At 37.1% G+C, this 18,363-nt stretch overlaps 1 protein-coding gene across 1 annotated transcript; it reads left to right on the forward strand.

Annotated features, from left to right (window-relative positions):
• The first annotated feature begins 8,530 nt into the window (after nucleotides 1-8,530).
• LOC102913824 (olfactory receptor 5AC1-like) lies at nucleotides 8,531-9,448 on the forward strand. Its single transcript, XM_006981603.3, has one exon. It carries the CDS (start codon nucleotides 8,531-8,533, stop codon nucleotides 9,446-9,448), a length of 918 nt encoding a protein of 305 aa, XP_006981665.3.
• The last annotated feature ends 8,915 nt before the right edge of the window (nucleotides 9,449-18,363 follow it).

Consider the following 18,363-nt stretch of genomic DNA (forward strand, 5'->3'; position numbering starts at 1 on the left):
TTTCCCTGGAGGAAATGGGGAAGGGGGTAGCCTGGGAGGAAAGAGATGGGGGCAGGAGGAGGGAGAACAAGTGAATCCGTGGCTAATATGTAGAACTGAATGGTATTGTAAAATAAAATAAAAGGAGAAAAAGAAATCAAACAGGTGAAGGAAACAGTTCAAGACTTAAAAACTTAAAAAGAGGCAATAAAGAAGACACAAACCAAGGGAATGCTGAAAATGGAAAATCTGAGTAAATGAACAGGAAATAAAGATGCATCACCAACAGAATGCAAAAGATGGAAGAGAGAATCTCTAGTGCAGATATGATAGAGGAAATAGATTCATTGTTCAAAGAAGACATTAAAGTCACAAAAGTCATAACACAGAACATTCAGGAAATATAGGACACCATGAAAAGACCAAGCCTATAAATAATAGGGATAGAAGAAGGACAAGAATATCAGCTCAAAGGCACAGAAAATATATTCAACAAAATCATAGAAGATAACTTTCCCAATCTAAAGAAAGAAATGTCTATGAAGCTACAAGAAGCTTCCAGAACACCAAATAGACTGGGCCCCCCAAAAAGGCCCCTTGCCACATAATAATCAAACCACTAAACATACAGAATAAAGAAAGAATGTTAAGAGCTGCAAAGGAAAAAGGCCAAGGAACATATAAAGGCAGACACATCAGAATAACAACTGATTTCTCAATGGAGATTGAAAGCCAGGAGGTCCTGGACAGACATTATGCAGACACTAAGAGACCATGGATGCCAACCCAGACTATTATATCCAGCAAAACTCTCAATCATCATAGCCAGAGTAAACATAATATTCCATGACAAAACCAGTTTTAAACAATACCTATCCACAAATCCAGCCCTACAGAAAGAACTAGAAGGAAAACTCCAACCTAAGGAAGTGAGATGCAACCATGAAATCACAGGCAATAGATAATCCCACACCAACAAATACCAAAGAAGGGAAACACAAATACTCTACCACCAAAAAATCATAGGAATTAACAATCACTGGTCATTAATACCCCTTAATATCAATGGACTCAATTTGCCTACAAACAGACAAAGGTTGACAGAATGTATATGAAAACAGAATCCATCCTGCTGTATACAAGAAACACATCAATTTCAAAAACAGACACTACCTCAGCATAAAGGGTTGGGAAAAAAACTTTCCAATCAAATGGACTTAAGAAGCAAGCTGGTGTCGCTACTACAATATATAACAAAATAGACTTCAAACTAAAATTAATCAAAAGAGATCGAGAAGGACAGTACATATTCATCACAGGAAAAATCTATCAAGATGAAGTATCAATTCTGAATATTTATGCCCCAAATGCAAAGGCACCCACATATGTAAAAGAAATATTACTAAAGCTTAAATCTCACATCAAGCCCCAGACTCTAACAGTGGGAGACTTCAACACCCCACTCTCACCAAGGGACAGGCCTGCTCGACAGAAACTTAACAGAGAAATAAGGGAATTAACAGATGTTATGACTAAAATAGACTTAACAGACATCTACAGAACATTCCTCCCTAACACAAAAGAATATACCTTCTCCTCAGCACCCCATAAAACCTCTAGAATTGACCATATACTTAGTCACCAAGCAAATCTCAACAGATACAAAAACATTTGAATAACCTCCTATATTTTATCAGACCAGTATGGCTTAAAGTTATAATTCAACAACAGCATAAATTACAGAAAGCCTACAAACTCATGGAAGCTGAATAATTCTCAAATGAATCACTAATGGGTCAAGGAAAAAATAAAGAAATTAAAGACTTCCTAGAATTCAATGAAAATGAATGCACAGCATATGGGACACTGTGAAAACAGTACTAAGAGGAAAGTTCATAACACTAAATGCCTATATAAAGAAGTTGGAGAAATCTCACACTAGCAACTTTAACAGCAGACCTACAAGCTCTAGAACAAAAAGAAGCAAACTCACCCAGGAGGAATAGATGGCATGAAGTAATCAAACTCAGGGCTGAAACCAATAAAACAGAAACAAAGAGAACAGTACAAAGAATCAATGAAACAAAGAATTGGTTCTTTGAGAAAATCAACAAGATAGATAAACCCTTATCTAAACTAACAAGAAGGCAGAGAGAGAGAATATCCCAATTAACAAAATCAGAAATGAAAAGGGAGCTATAACAACATACAATGAAGAAGAAGTCCAGTGAATCATCAGGTCACACTTCAAAAACCTGTACTCCACAAAATTGGAAAATCTAAAAGAAATGGACAATTTTCTGGATTGGTACCACACACTCAAATTAAGTCAAGACAAGATAAACAGTCTAAATAGATTTATAAACACTATGGAAATAGAAGCAGTTATTAAAAGACTCCCAACAACAACAACAACAACAAAAAGCCCAGAACCAGATGGTTTCAGTGCAGAATTCTACCAGGAACTCAAAGAAGCACTAATACTAATACTCTTCAAATTGATCCACACAATAAGAACCAGAAGGTATATTGCCAAACACTTTCTATGAGGCTATAGTTACCCTGATAACCAAACCATACAAGATGCAACAAAGAAAGAGAATTACAGACTAATGTTCCTTATGAACATTGATGTAAAAATACTCAATAATATACTGGCAAACCAAATCCAAGAATACATCAAAAAAATCATCCAGCATGATCAAATAGGCTTCATCTCAGAGATGCAGGAATGGTTCAACATATGAAAATCTGTCAATGTCATCCATCATATATATAAATTGAAAGAAAAAAGCCACATGATCATTTCTTTAGATGATAAACTCTTCAACAAAATTCAACACCCCTTCATGATAAAGGTCTTGGAAATGTCAGGAATAAAAGGAACATATGTAAACATAATAAAGGCAATTTACAGCAAGCTGACAGCCAACATCAAATTAAATGGAGAGAAACACAAAGCAATTCCACTAAAATCAGGAACAAGACAAGACTGCACACTCTCCCCATATCTACTCAATATAGTACTCAAAGTTCTAGCTAGAGCAATAAGACAACAAAAGGAGATCAAGGGGATAGAAATTGGAAAGGAAGAAGGCAAACTTTCACTATTTGCAGATGATAAACTATACATAAGTGACCCTAAACTCTACCAGGGAACTTGTAAAATGGATAAACACCTTCAGTAATGTGGCAGGATAGAAGATTAACTCAAAAAACAAAGTAACCCTCCTATATACAAATGATAAATGATAAATGGGTTGACAAAGAAATTAGAAAAACAACACCCTTTATATTAGCCACAAATAATATAAAATATCTTAGGGTAACTCTAACCAAAGAAGTGAAAGACCTGTATGACAAGAACTTTAAGTGTTTGAAGAAAGAAATTGGACAGGAGATCAGAAAATGGAAAGATCCCTCATGCTCATGGATCAGTAGGATTAACATGGTAAAAGAGCAATTTTACCAAAAGCAATCTACAAATTCAATGCAATCCCCATCAAAATCCCAAGACAATTTTTCATAGACATTGAAAGAATAATATTCAACTTCACACTTTCTGATGGTAACTTTCTCTTTTACTTCATCTTTTAAAAAAATCTCCTCTGAAAATCTGTCTCCAAACACCTACATATCTCTCCACATCTCTCTTCTACTCCCCATTTCCACATCTCTCTTCTACACAGTTCTCTACCTCCCTCCTCAACAGAAATCTCTAGACAACATATGAGTTAGATTTTCAGGATCACATAGCCTTTCTTGAGTAAACAACAAGAAACAGAGCCATGAGAAATCCAACAGTTTTTCTCAGGCTAGAGATGTTTCCCTGACCGGGCATGGTGAGTAACCATGACAACTCTCAGCTATCAGCCAAGTCCCCTGATCTGCTGTCTGTGGAGCAAGCACATAGCTCTGAGTACGAAACATTTCCCCACAGAAAATGACATTGAATTTCATTTATTGTTTAGGTCCTGAATTGGCTGAACCTTGAGTCTTTATCATAAAAATGAAATTAAGAGTATGTGCAGAGAGTCAATTCCTGCAAGGAGTTGTATCTTTAATGTTATCAGCCAGGCTTTTGAAAGTGAAAAACTGGCACTAAAAGAGTTTCATGCCTGACCTTGGTTCCACAATTAGACACCTGGGAACTTTTTCTTTTCCATTCATTTGCAGAGGCAGCTAGTTTACTTTGAATTTACTTTGAGGTCTTAAATCAGATAATGGTGTAAAAAGTTGTCTTTGTAACTGAGAATATTGTTATTTTCCTATGTCAAATGAGCTCTGAAACATATCCTAGCAATATTTCTATTCATCAAAATTGTACAGCTTAAGAAGAAATCACTTTCCTGACTAATCACAGTTATACGTGTGCCCAGAAGATGGAATATATACACAAGATTAAGACACAGGCAGTGGGAAAATACCCATACCTATTTTCAGGGAAGAAATGTAGTGGCACAAGAGAAAACTTACAGATAGAAGCAACAAGGTGTCAAAGTGTGTGACTGTGTAAGCCTTGCTTGACAAGGTTTGCCTATCAGAGAGTTTTTCACCTGGTGGGTTGGTACCTAAATTATTAATTTCTATCTGTTATTTTTATGTCATAGCCTGTAACACTCCGGGACTCTAGATTGACAGCTAGAGAGCCTTCATGGGACCAACTTAGGTCCCCCTGCATGTGGGTGACAGTTGTGTAGCTTGGTCTCTTTGTGGGGCCCCTAACAGAGAGATCAGGGCCTGTCCCTGGCACATGAGCTGGCTTTTTGGAACCTAATACCCATACTTTGATTCTTTTCCAGCCTTGATGCATGGAGAGGAGCTTGGTCCTGCCTCAACTTGATATGCCATGCTTTGCTGACTCCCATGCGAAGATTTCACCTTGCTGAACAGAGGAGGAGTGGATGGTGGGGTAGACGTGAAGTGGGGGGTAAACAGGAAGAGAGGGAGGAGGGCAAACTGTGGTCGGTACATAAAAAAAATGAAAAAAATATTAATAAAAAAAGAAAAAAAATTTCCAATGCAGGACAGGATTGTTGTTGCTTAGAAGTAAATTTAGATAGAATATCTGTTATATCATTTCAAGAATATGGATGGATTAAACATTTCATTTGACTTATAATTGATATCTTCAGTTTTTGAAAGAAATGGAGCATATGTAAGGACAGTTATAATAGCAATATTACATTTGGTCTGCTGATTAGTGAACAATGCCCAGCAAATTGGATGTATCCTACTGGGAGTTTTTGCCATCATTTAGGGAGTTTCACTGTGCATCATTGATCACAGGATTGATGACAGGAAGAAATAAATATTCTCTGCAAACTGTCTTTCTTAAGGAAAATTGACATGCAAAGAATAATTCTTGATACCCTTGTTCCTTCACTTAAAGTATTCTTCAGAAGAATATTTTCTTACATCCCCAGGTGAGAGATAATATTTTATTTTCCTTCCTTTAAAAAAAAGTTAAATGATGCCTGAATCAAATATGAAGGCTTTCCCAAATATATTTTCCAATATATGTGGAAATATCTTTTCAGGGCATTTATCTAATAAATAGAACACAAAGCAATTCCACTGGAAGAGCTAACTCCCTATGGACTCACAGTTACCTGTTTGTGGACCAAAAATTTGATCTCCATCATGAGGTTTTTGTGAAGTCCATTCAGGTAGCCTCTAAATATGCTTCTTATTAACAACAGTGGGGAGCTTAGCTTTATTGACTATTGAGGGGTACTGCACCATAGAAAACCTAGTACATTATAGTGAAACTTTAAACCAAACTTCATAAACTTGTATATGAATAATATTAAGTCAAATGTGGACTCACATATTCTGAAAATTTAGGTTCTATATCCTTAATTAAGATAATGTAATCAAACCAATCTGTCAAAAATTCAGTTAATGTTTAAATAAATTTTAAAAATATCCTAGAATCCTAGTTAAATCTCTCAGAGGTATGTGGCATCCAGGCAGTATCTGCCTGCTTCCTCACCTGGTTCTTGGTTCACATAAGCATTCCTAGAAACAAGAAGAAAGGAAGAGCCCACCACACTGGGAACATCAATTACATTAGTAAATTTTTGGCAAATAACAAATAAAATCTTACAATTTTTGGAGATCAGATGTTTGAATTTACTTCAAATGTATCAGCTTTAATTAATGTCTTTACAAGTCTAATAAAACTATAAACAGAATTTTTTTCTCTGTTCCCAGAAAGTATGGAGAAGGAAAAACTTCCCAGGATAGTGTCCTATTTAAATGAAACAGTCCCTAAATAACTTTCTATGTAACATTCAAGTACTCCATATTTTTACTTCTTTAAGATTATTCTTAGTCAACATGCTTTTTATTTAACTCTATATTCCAATGGTTCTCCATTGTTTTTGGTTTGTTATGATGATTCTTGGAAAATTGCTTTCAGGAGACCACAGATATAAGCATGAGGATTTTAGTTAAATCCATAATAAAATGGTAAAGGGAAAAATGCAAAAATTTGTATTCATACAAGCCTATTTGTTGGGTCTTATAACAACCCATGATGGTCTATTTTTTAGACATTCATGCCTGCTGTTAACAGTTGACCTATTCCTCTTTTAGTTTACCAATGCAGTGTTGTGTACATACACAACATACACAAACACATTATTTCCAGGATTCTGCATATGTTGGCATTACAGAAATGCAATGTGGTGGTGGTTTCTCCAATTCCCTCCTCCTTGGTTTCTCCTGGATCTATCTTCACTTGCAGACTTATTGTATTCATGGATACATGTTGATCTTTGTTTTTTTTTTCTTTGACTATTATGTATATAGCCATTATCAATCTGTTTTTGAACTTCAGTCACATAATTTTCTATAATTTCTTTCTTTCTGTCTTTCTTTCTATCTTTCTTCCTTTCTTTCTTTTTTAAGCTACTTGGTAATGAACTGTGAAAGTGGACAACCTAACTCCCAATAAGAGATATCAGAAGTTTGGGTTTTCACAAGGATCATCTGTACAGAGTCACATATTGTGTCCCCTGGGAGCACCTTCCCGAAGTAGTCTGTGCATAGACTCTCCATTGTAAGTGCAGCTTGGCTCACAACCTTAGTGACTTTTCTAATCCCTGTGTTCAAATGCTTGATGAGAAGCAACTTAAAGAGGGGAGGATTTTCATTTTAAAAAATAAACTTAATTTATTTTTTATATAGTTGGATGTTTTGCCTACTGAAGGTCTGTGCACCCCATGTGTGCTCCCTGCCCTCAGAGGCCTGAGGAGAGTGATGGATACTCTGGAACTGAACTTAAATATGGTTGTGAGTCACCATGAAGGTGCTGGGAACTGAACAAGGATCCTTTGGAATAGCAGCTAGTGCTCTTAACCACTAAGCCATTTTCCCATCTCCTATATTTCTTTCCTTCTCACAGTTTCTCATTGTATACATTGCAAACTTCAGCACTTAGATTGAATCTAGTTATTGCAAACATTAGCTTTTCTTTTCACTGTTTTTTTTTTTTGTAATGTTACATTCTGCCTTCACTTTGAAAATGTTCATTCATAAAATTGAAAGGAATTTACTGGGTTTTTCCCCATAATTTTGTTGAGAAAAAATACAAAGGTCTACTAGAAAGCTATGACGATGTAAAGAGCAGAAAAAAGCAGAAATAAAATTTATTACTTGACTATTAATATCTTAAGATGAAAGACATAGTTAGTATCCTTACAATATAAAACTTTTGAAAGATATATGTGTATATATAAAATGAAAGTAGAAAGGATATCATCTAGAAGAAGAAAGGAGATTAGAAAAGAGGGAGGAAAATGGGAGAAGTTCTTGGGTGTATTTTCAAAGTATATAGTACAATAGACTGAAAATGATGTTTATATAAACTATCACTTTGTATAATAATTATTTATTAATAGTAAAATTTTAAATTTTATGGGAAATTAAAAAGACTTTTCAAATTGAGTGAGTGTCTTTTTAAGACATTTTAGGATAAACCTGGCATGGTGACATGTGCCTTTAATCCCAAAACTTTGGAGACAGAGACAGGTGGATATGAGTTTGAGGCCAGCCTAGTCTGCATATTAGCACCAGGATAACCTGGGCTAGAAAGACAAAACCTGTTTCAAAAAAAAAAGAAAAACCAGCAAACAACCAAAAAGACTTTTTAGTATAAAGTATATTATGTATTTTATCATTCTAAATTTTGTATACAATCTCTCTATATCTTTCTCTCTCTCATATGCACAGAGACAAACAGAAAACATACACTATATAATGGATTCAGATATGCATGAGACCAGGTAATTTAGTGTCTATGGTCTCATTAATTATCTTTCAGATAATTGAATGCTCAAAGTTGATATACTAAAATTGTTCAGAAAAATATTTTCTGTTTCTGGCATGTTTCAAAGCAGACATATACTTTCTTATCTGTTGATTGTGGAGCACCTGAAGCACAGGTAAGTGGTCTCAATCCAGTCCTATTCTTACTGAGTGTTAGTTATATTTAAAAAAAAAAGAATCTCCTCCCTCCTTGCAGTGAGCAGCCTGAGGAGGTGTGATGGAAGGAAACTGGACCCAGCTGACTGAGTTTGTTCTCAGAGGAATAACAGATCGTCCAGAGCTGCAAGTCCCCCTCTTCCTGGTGTTCTTCTTCATCTATGTCACCACCATGGTGGGCAACCTTGGTTTAATCTTTCTCATCTGGAAGGATCCCCATCTTCACACTCCCATGTATCTTTTCCTCGGAAATTTAGCCTTTGCTGATGCCTGTTCTTCATCTTCTGTGACTCCAAAGATACTTATGAAATTTTTAAATAAGAATGACATGATATCCCTGGGTGAGTGTTTCTCCCAATTTTATTTTTTTTGTTCAAGTGCAACTGCGGAATGTTTCCTCCTGGTAGCAATGGCCTATGACCGCTATGCGGCCATATGCAACCCTCTGCTCTATCTAGTGGTGATGTCCAACAGACTCTGTGTTCAGTTCATAAGTGTGTCATATCTAATTGGACTTCTACATGGCTTGCTTCATGTAGGAATGTTATTTAGGTTAACGTTTTGTAGTTCCAATATAATAGATCATTTCTACTGTGAGATTTTGCCGCTCTATACAATTTCTTGCACTGACCCATCCATTAATGCATTGATCATTTTCATTTTTGCTGTTTCTATACAAGTGAGTACTTTTATGAGCATTGTGGTTTCTTATATCCGTGTGCTTTTTGCCATCCTGAAAACAAAGTCTGAGAAGGGCAGAAGCAAAGCCTTCTCTACCTGCAGTGCCCATCTGGCATCCGTCTCTTTGTTCTATGGCACCCTCTTTTTCATATACGTGCTCTCTGGATCTGACACAGACAATTATCAGGGTAAAATGTACTCATTGTTCTACACCGTTATCATTCCTCTGCTAAACCCTTTTATATACAGCCTAAGAAATAAAGAAGTTTTAGATGCCTTGAGAAAACTCACAAAATGATGACTATTTTATGAAAACTTAAATGTGTTTTCTAAGACCATAGTCTCTCTGTTTAAGGTCATCATAATATTTGGGCCTGTACTTTGCACATAACAGGATTTTTTTTACATATTGTTAAGTAAAGCAATAAAATACAGAGTAAAATACCTGATTATTATTATTATTATTATTATTATTATTATTATTATTATTATTATAGAAAAATCTTTAAGGAAAGATAGATAAAAAAAAGTTGTTTTTGAATTCACAAAGGAACACATGAACTATCCACAAATTATTTTCTTCATAAAATTAATAAATTATTCTTTTCCTAATACATGTGTTTGTATACTATTGTAATAAAATTCCAAATGTATGGATTCAATTTCTACTTTTCTTTTATTGATTATTTTTTGTTTTATGAATGTATGCATTGCACATGATCGTAAGTATCACCCACTGTCCCTTCCCATTTTCCCTCACACCCGCTGATTCTCTTCTTACTGTCCAACAGTGCCCCTCCCTGCTTTCATGTCTGTTTATTCAGGCATCCTCCACTCCTGTATGTTCATAATTCCAGTGACCATGTTGAATACAGAAGGTAGTGTTCACAGAACCCCTCTCCTTCCTCTGGATTTTACATTTCTTCTCCCACTCTCCATCATGTTTCTTAGCCTTGGAGCAGGTGTTATATTTGCCCCATTCAGGACTGTGGACTCTAGAATTACTTATTTTCAGTATGTGGCCCAGTTTTTTTAACTTTGCTTTTTTGAAATTTTCATGTATGAGTACAGTATTTACACCATTTCTACTCTTCTGTCATCCACCTCCATCATCTCACATTCAAAAAGCCCTGTTTTGAGTCTCTGCATTAACCATTGTCTTCCACAATAAGAAGCTTCCATGGCCAAGGCTGAAAGCTGCACTAGTCTATGGCTAGTAATACACCCGTTTAGAAAATAGTTTGACCTCATGTCCATTTAGCACAATAAGAAGTAGTAAATCCAACCCCACAGGGCTTGTGACCACCCTATCCAGGTGCTTTCGGTCATGTTCACAGTACCAGGATTGCATTCCTTCCTTGGAATCCATATAAGATCCAATCATTAGGCCATTGGTTAGCCTCTAGCAGTCGTGATGACACTAAATCAGTGGACACAAATTGCTTGACAGGTGTCAGGGCCATTGATGAGTGTTCTCCCCCTGCAGCCTCAATAGCACCTTCTAGGACTCTGAGGGCTAGGGCTACTCAGCAGGGAGAGAGCTTCTAGCTTGTCTCCAGTCTGTTGTCTCTCTGTTCTGGGTCAAGTGTCTTCAGCAATAGAGTTTTACCATGTACTTCTGGTCAGCACCTAAGAGAAAATACAACTTTGCTCTGGGATCTGCTGGTCCCTCCACTGTTAACTCATGGAGAATTATCCTGCACTTGACAATGATAATTTTCTTAAAACACTCATGGATTCCAGTATCAGCAGTGACCAGCAAGTCAAAGTACCTCAGTTCAAATTTCTTTTATTATTGCTATCTATAGTGTTAATATTTTTAACTAGCTCTCAAAGTAGTAGTTTTCCTCATTTATGCAACGAAAACCTGGTATTTCAAATCTTCTTAATTTCTTCTCTCAAATCTCCTGACATGTGATTACATAATTTGTATATAATAGGGATAGTTTTATTTTTATAATAAGTGCATATTACACACATCACACTGTATTTGATGGAGAAAAAAATACTAACAGTAACCTGAATATTCCACTCTAAATATTCAACATCAGACATCAGAAGGTTTTCACTTTTCTTCATTTGACAGTGGTTGACTTTGCCTTTGGTCAACACTATTTGCCTTGCATTACAATTTTTAAACTTTAGTTATCTTACAGTTATTTACATATTGCATTCACCCCATCATTCCCTCTTTCCCCATTCCTTTCCCTCTGGACACCTTCTTCTTACTTAGTTACCTTAAAGTGGCAGGTTTTTATATACCTTTCTCACGCACCCACAGTTTTGGTTTACTCTCACCTTTCTTTCCCCTATGTCTACTTCCACACCCCCATTTGTACCTTACCAATCTTGGTATCTTCTATTTTCATATTGTTTGTGTTTTAATGTCCACATCAAGACTTTACCCCAAACCCCATATCCTGCACCTCCTCTCTAGCTTTCTGTCCTGTAAAGATGCTCTCTCAACCTTAATCACAAAAATAAAAAAAAAAATTTCAAAACTAAGTTCCTCAATTAGGAGTAACACATAGAGTTTATCTGAGTTACATCACTTACTATAATATTTTTAGCTTTACTCATTTTCCTGGAATTTCCAATTCATTGTGTTTACAACTCAATTGAAGTGAATTAAATAGTGTGTGTGTGTGTGTGTGTGTGTGTGTGTGTGTGTGTGTGTGTGTCTCGCATGTTAATTTTCCACCATAATTTGCTAACTATCTTGGTTAATTATATTTCCCAGATATTATGCACAAAGCAGCAATGATCATGGGTATTCTGATATCTGCATCAGAGAGTGTAGAGTTATTTGGGTATATACAGAGCGGTGGTATAGCTGGGTCTCATGATATTTCCTTTTTAGCTATTTGAGAAACCTGTGTACTGGCTTCTCTGGTTGTTGTATATGTTTACACCCTCTCCAAATGATCATTATGGTTCCTCTTTTTCCATATCACATCAGCATTTATTTTCTATTTTAAATTAATTTTTTCTTTTATAATTCCATAAATTTAATACATAATTATTGGTGAAATTATTAAGATCACTCCACCTAGTTAAAAGGAGATTTACTTAATGGCATAACTTACAAATGAAGGGATAGGTAGGTTGAGGGGTCTGGGAAAGACGCAGCGTAGTCCCATGGTGTTCTCTGGAGAGCTCTGTTGGTCCACCTCTAGCATCCGGGTTTCCAGCAGCAAGAGAATCTGGTGTGTCCCGATCTTGGGTCTTCAGGGCCCTCCCTTGGCCCCACCTTGTAGATGTGACAGTTACCAAAGCCTTAATGGGGGTTGGAACTTCCAGGCCAAAGCTGGAATGGCTACTGACTACACATAATGTTCTTTCTTCAAAAATCTCTCTCATTGTCCTCTTCTATTCTCTTCCATCTCTCACCCAAGTACCTTCTTCTTTGTTCAAAATCCCTCTCATTATACTCTTCTATTCTTTTCCATCTCTCACCAAGTACCTTCTTCTTCCCAAGTGATGCCATTAAAATATTGATAAACTGAATCCAAGAACACATCAAAAAATCATCCACAAAATCAAGTAGGCTTCATCCCAAAGATGCAGAGATGGTTCAACATCTGAAGATATGTCAAGGTAATCTACCATATAAAAAAACTGAAATAAAAAATACCCACATGATCATCTCATTAGATGCTGAAAAAGCCTTTGACAAAATTCAACACTCCTTCATGATAAAGGTCTTGGAGAGATCAAGGATTCAAGTAAAATATCTATACATACTAAAAGCAATATACAGCAAGTTGACATCCAACATTAAATTAAATGGAGAGAAACTCAAAACAATTCCACTAAAATCAGGAACAAGACGACAAGGCCGTCTAATCTCTCCATATCTATGCAATAAAGTGCTCAAAGTACAGCAAAAGGAGATCAAGGTGATACAATTGCAAATAAGGAAGTCAAACTTTTGCTATTTGCAGATGATAATATAGTATACATAAGTAACCCCAAAAATCCTACCAGGGACCACCTACAGTTAATAAACATCTTCAGTGAAATGACTGAATACAATATTAACTAAAAAAATCAGCAGCTCTCCTATGTACAAATCAAAATGGACTGAGAAAGTAATTAGGGAAGCACACACTTTACAATAGCCACAAATAACATAAATATCTTAGGGTAACTCTAACCAAACAAGTGAAAAACATTGTATGACAAGAACTTTAATTCTTTGAAGAAAAAATTGGAGAATATATCAGAAAATGTGAAGATCTCTCATTCTCATGGATTGGTAAGATTAACATAGTAAAAATGGCAATTTTACCAAAAGCAGTCTACAAGATTCAATGCAATCCCCCTAAATCCAACACAATTCTACAAAGACCTCAAAAGAACAATAGTCAACTTCATATGAAAAAAAACCCAGGATAGTTTAAATAATCCTATACAATGAAGGAACATCCAGATGTATCACCAACCTTGATTTCAAGCTCTACTATAGAACTATGGGAATAAAAACATTATGATATTGGCATAAAAACACACAGTTATATTAGTGGAATCAAATCAAAGACTCTCATATAAATCCACACATATATGAAGGCCTGATTTTTTAACAAAGAAGCCAAAATTATACAATGAAAAAAAGAAAGCATCTTCAATAAATAATGAGGCATAATTGGATGTCAGCATATAGAAGAATGCAAATAATCCCTATTACCCTGCACAAAATTCACGTACAAGTAGATCAAAGACCTCAACATAAATCTAGTTACAATGAACCTGATAGAAGAGAAAGTGGAAGAAGTCTTGAACTCATTGGCATAGGAGACAAGTTCCTGAATAGAACACCATAGCACAGACACTGAGAACAACAATTAATAAATGGGACATCCTGAAACGAAAAAGCTTCTGTAAGGAAAAGAACACTGTCAATAAGACAAAATGGCAGCCTACAGAATAGAAAAAGGTCTTCACCAACCCCACAATTGACAGATTTTATATATATAAACTAGACAGGAAAATACAAAACAATCCAATTAAAAAATGGGGTACAAATCTAAACAGAGAATTCTCAACAGAAGAATCTCAAATGGCTGAGATACACTTAAAGAATTGTTAAACATCCTTAACTATCAGGTAAATGCAAATCAAAATGGTCTGAGATACTATCTGACACTTGTCAAAATGGTTCAGATCAAATACACTGATGACAGCTTATGTTGGAGAGGATGTGGAGCAAGGGAAACTCTTTCACTGTTTGTGGGAGCATAAACTTGTACAGCCACTTTGGACATCAGTATGGCGCCTTCTCAGAAAACTGGGAATCAATCTACCTCAATATCCACCTATACCAATTTTGGATATATACCCAAGGAATGCTCCATCATACCACAAGAACAATTACTCAACTATGTTCATAGCAGCATTATTCATAATAGCCAGAACCTGGAAACAACCTAGCTGCTGCTCAACCAAAAAAAAATGGATAAAGAAAATGTGGTGCATTTTACACAATAGAGTATTAGTCAGCTGTAAAAACAATGACATCATGACATTTTCAGGCAAATGAATAGAACTAGAAAATATTATCCTGAGTGAAATAACACAGACCCAGAAAGACAAACATAGTATGTACTCACTCCTAAGTTGATATTAGGTGTAAACTAAAGGAAAACTAAGCTACAATCCACTGCCCCAGAGAGGCTAAGGAATAAGGAGAACCCAAAGGGGGAAGCATGAATTTCCCTGGGAAGGGAAGGTAAAAGAGATCTCCTGGGTAAACTGGGGGCAGCAGCAGGGGAGGGTGGGAATATGAGGGATCTGGTTAGAAGGGTTGGGGGCAGAACAGAGGGGGAGAGTCATGGAAGGTATATCTTGATGGGGGGTCATTTTGGGGTTAGGGAGAAGCCAGGTGCCAGGGAAACTCCCAGGAATCCACAAGGATGACCCCAGCTAAGATTCCTAGCAATAGTGGAGAGGGTGGCTGAACTTGCCTTCTCCTATAATCAGATTGGTGATTACCCTTATTGTCATTAGAGAGCCTTTATCTAGTAACTGATGAAAGCAGATCCAGATATCCACAGCCAAGCACTGGAGCAAGCCTCAGGAGTCATGTTGAAGAGAGGGAAGAAGGAGTGTGTGAGCAAAGCAAGGCAAGGTCGTGACGGAGGAAGCCAAAGGGACAGCTAACTTGAGCTAGTGGGGGAGCACATGGTCTCTGGACTGACAGCTACAGAGCCTGCATGGGACTGACCTAGGCTGTCAGCAGGTGTGTGACAGTTGTGTAGTTTGGTCAGTTTGTGGGACTCCTAGCAGTGGGATCAGGAACTGTCCCTTTGTTTAAGCTGGCTATTGAAATATTAAAAATCAAAAAACAAAAAATGTTCATACAAAAAATATGGACTAAACAGGTGAAATTGGTGTAACAATTTTAATATATTGTGTATATATACATACATACATGCAATAGTGTTTTTGACGAAAGTGGTTTTTTTCTTTTTTTTTTTAATTGTATTTTATTTTATTTTACAATACAATTCAGTTCTACATATCAGCCACGGATTCCTTTGTTCTCCCCCCTCCCGCCCTCCTCCCCTCCCCCCCCCAGCTTATCCCCCATTTCTACCTCCTCCAGGGCAAAGCCTCCCCCAAGGATTGAGTTCAACCTGGTATACTCAGTCCAGGCAGGCCCAGTCCCCTCCTCCCAGGCCGAGCCAAGCAACCCTGCATAAACCCCAGATTCCAAAAAGCCAACTCATGCAGTGAGCACAGGACCCGGTCCCACTGCCTGGATGCCTCCCAAACAGATCAAGCCAATCGACTGTCTCACCCATTCAGAGGGCCTGATCTAGTTGGGGGCCCCTCAGCCTTTGGTTCATAGTTCATGTGTTTCCATTCGTTTGGCTATTTGTCCCTGTGCTTTATCCAACCTTGGTTTCAACAATTCTTGCTCATATAAACCCTCCTCTTTCTCGCTAATTAGACTCCCGGAGCTCCACCTGGGGCCTAGCCGTGGATCCTGTATCCACTTCCTTCAGTCATTGAACCGGGTTTCTAGCAAGACATTTAAGGTGTTTGGCCATCCCATCACCAGAGTAGGTCAGTTCGGGCTGTCTCTCGACCATTGCCAGCAGTCTATTGCGGGGGTATCTTGTGGATTTCTGTGGGCCTCTCTAGCACTTTGCTTCTTCCTGTTCTCTTGTGGTCTTCATTTACCATGGTCTCCTATTCCTTGTTCTCCCTCTCTGTTCTTGATCCAGCTGGGATCTCCTGCTCCCCCAAGCTCTCTTTCCCTCGACCCTCACCCTTCATTACCCCCACTCATGTCCAGGCTGTTCATGTAGATCTCAGCCATTTCTCCATCATTGGGTGATCCCTGTCTTTCTTGGGGTCCTGTTTTCCAGGTAGCCTCCCTGGTGATGTGAGTAGCAGTCCAGTCATCCTTGTTCCACATCTAGTATCCTCCTATGAGTGAGTACATACCATGTTTGTCTTTCTGAGTCTGGGTTACCTCACTCAGGATGAGTTTTTCTAGATCCATCGATTTGCCTGCAAACCTCATGATGCCATTGTTTTTCTCTGCTGAGTAGTATTCCATTGTGTATATGTACCACATTTTATTTATCCATTCTTCAGGAGAAGGGCATCTAGGTTGTTTCCAGGTTGTGGCAATTACAAACAATGCTGATATGAACATAGCTGAGCAAGTGCTCTTGTGGTATGATTGTTTTAGACAAAGAAAAATTTGAACAAAAAAAAACATGAATTTGTGGGAGAGTAGAGAGAGGTACATGAGAGTGTTTAGAGGGAAGTTAGGAAAGAGAAAAATATTGTAATTAAATTATACTCTTAAAAATGTTCTATGACTATCTCTAATCTTAAAGTTCTAAAATTGAAAAACATTGCATCCAAATATATTTACATTGTTAAGGATGTTGTCTTACACTTTTGCAACAATTCTATGGGTTGATTGTGACCATTCACATTACATATCCAGAAGCAGCACATGTTGTTTTTTATGCAAGCCAATAATAACAAACATAATATATTTATATGTATGCACATGACAGCATACCTATATCTACATAAACAAAGCACAGAATATTCCTGACCCATGTTTACTTGGAAAAGCTATAACATTTTTTAAAGATGGGTTCTTTATTGAGAACTGGAAAATTATGGTTGCATCTATTTATGAATACAAAATGATGTTTTGATATGTGCACACAGTACTTCATTATTAGCCACTGTCCCCACATGGGGAAGATGTCCCAAATATCTTCTTATCCCACTGAAACCTTCCCTTAACAACCATTCCTCAGTCTGTCAACTCTCCAGGCTCTGATAACTATATATTCACTCTTTTGTGTGTCTCACTGTTTTAGATTCTGCATTTACGTGAGACTAGGAAGTACTGGGACTTCTGGGTTGTATAATTTCATTTGACATATCTTCCAGATTCATCTATGGTTTTCCAAAGGACAGAATTTCCATCTTTTGAATAGTATTCTTTCTGTATGCTCACCTCATTTACTTTGTCCATCCACCCATTAGTGGGCATGTAGGACACTTTAATACTGTGGGCATTGTGGAGGATACTGTAATGGACATGAGAGTGCAGACATCCCCTCAGAGCATTGATATAGTAGGGCTTCCTGTTGTTTTATGGAGCCAGTTTGACCTGTTTGGAACATACATGATTTTGGCTCTAAGATGTTGATCAATAACTCTTCTTAATCTTAATTTCACCACTGGCAAAGCAAAGTTACTAATGAGTACCTACAATGTTTTCCAAAGATTCAAGTGGGAGACTCAGAGGGAAGTTCTTGTCATTGGTGACACAAAGTAGAGACACATGTAATGGTGATGTGAATTGTACTGGTGGTTGTTTTGCTTATTGATGAACGAAGCTGCACATCTCTTTTGCAAGAGAATAGAGTTTGAGGAGGGCAAAAATGAAATGTGTGCTATTCACAGGAAATTTAATTTGGCTCAGTTCACAAAGCAACTTTTACACGTAGTTCATTCATTGCATCTTTATGTTGACATGTAAGTAATTTAGAGGGAGTAAATGAAGGGGAAATAACAGCATGGGTGATCCATTTTAAAGAAATCACCTCCATTTTAAGGAGTGAGGTAACCCAGACTCAGAAAGACAAATATGGTATGTACTCACTCACAGGAGGATGCTAGATGTGGAACAAGGATGCCTGGAATGCTACTCACATCACCAGTGAGGCTACC

This window comes from Peromyscus maniculatus, chromosome 12, assembly GCF_049852395.1.
Source record: "Peromyscus maniculatus bairdii isolate BWxNUB_F1_BW_parent chromosome 12, HU_Pman_BW_mat_3.1, whole genome shotgun sequence".
NCBI lineage: Eukaryota > Metazoa > Chordata > Mammalia > Rodentia > Cricetidae > Peromyscus > Peromyscus maniculatus.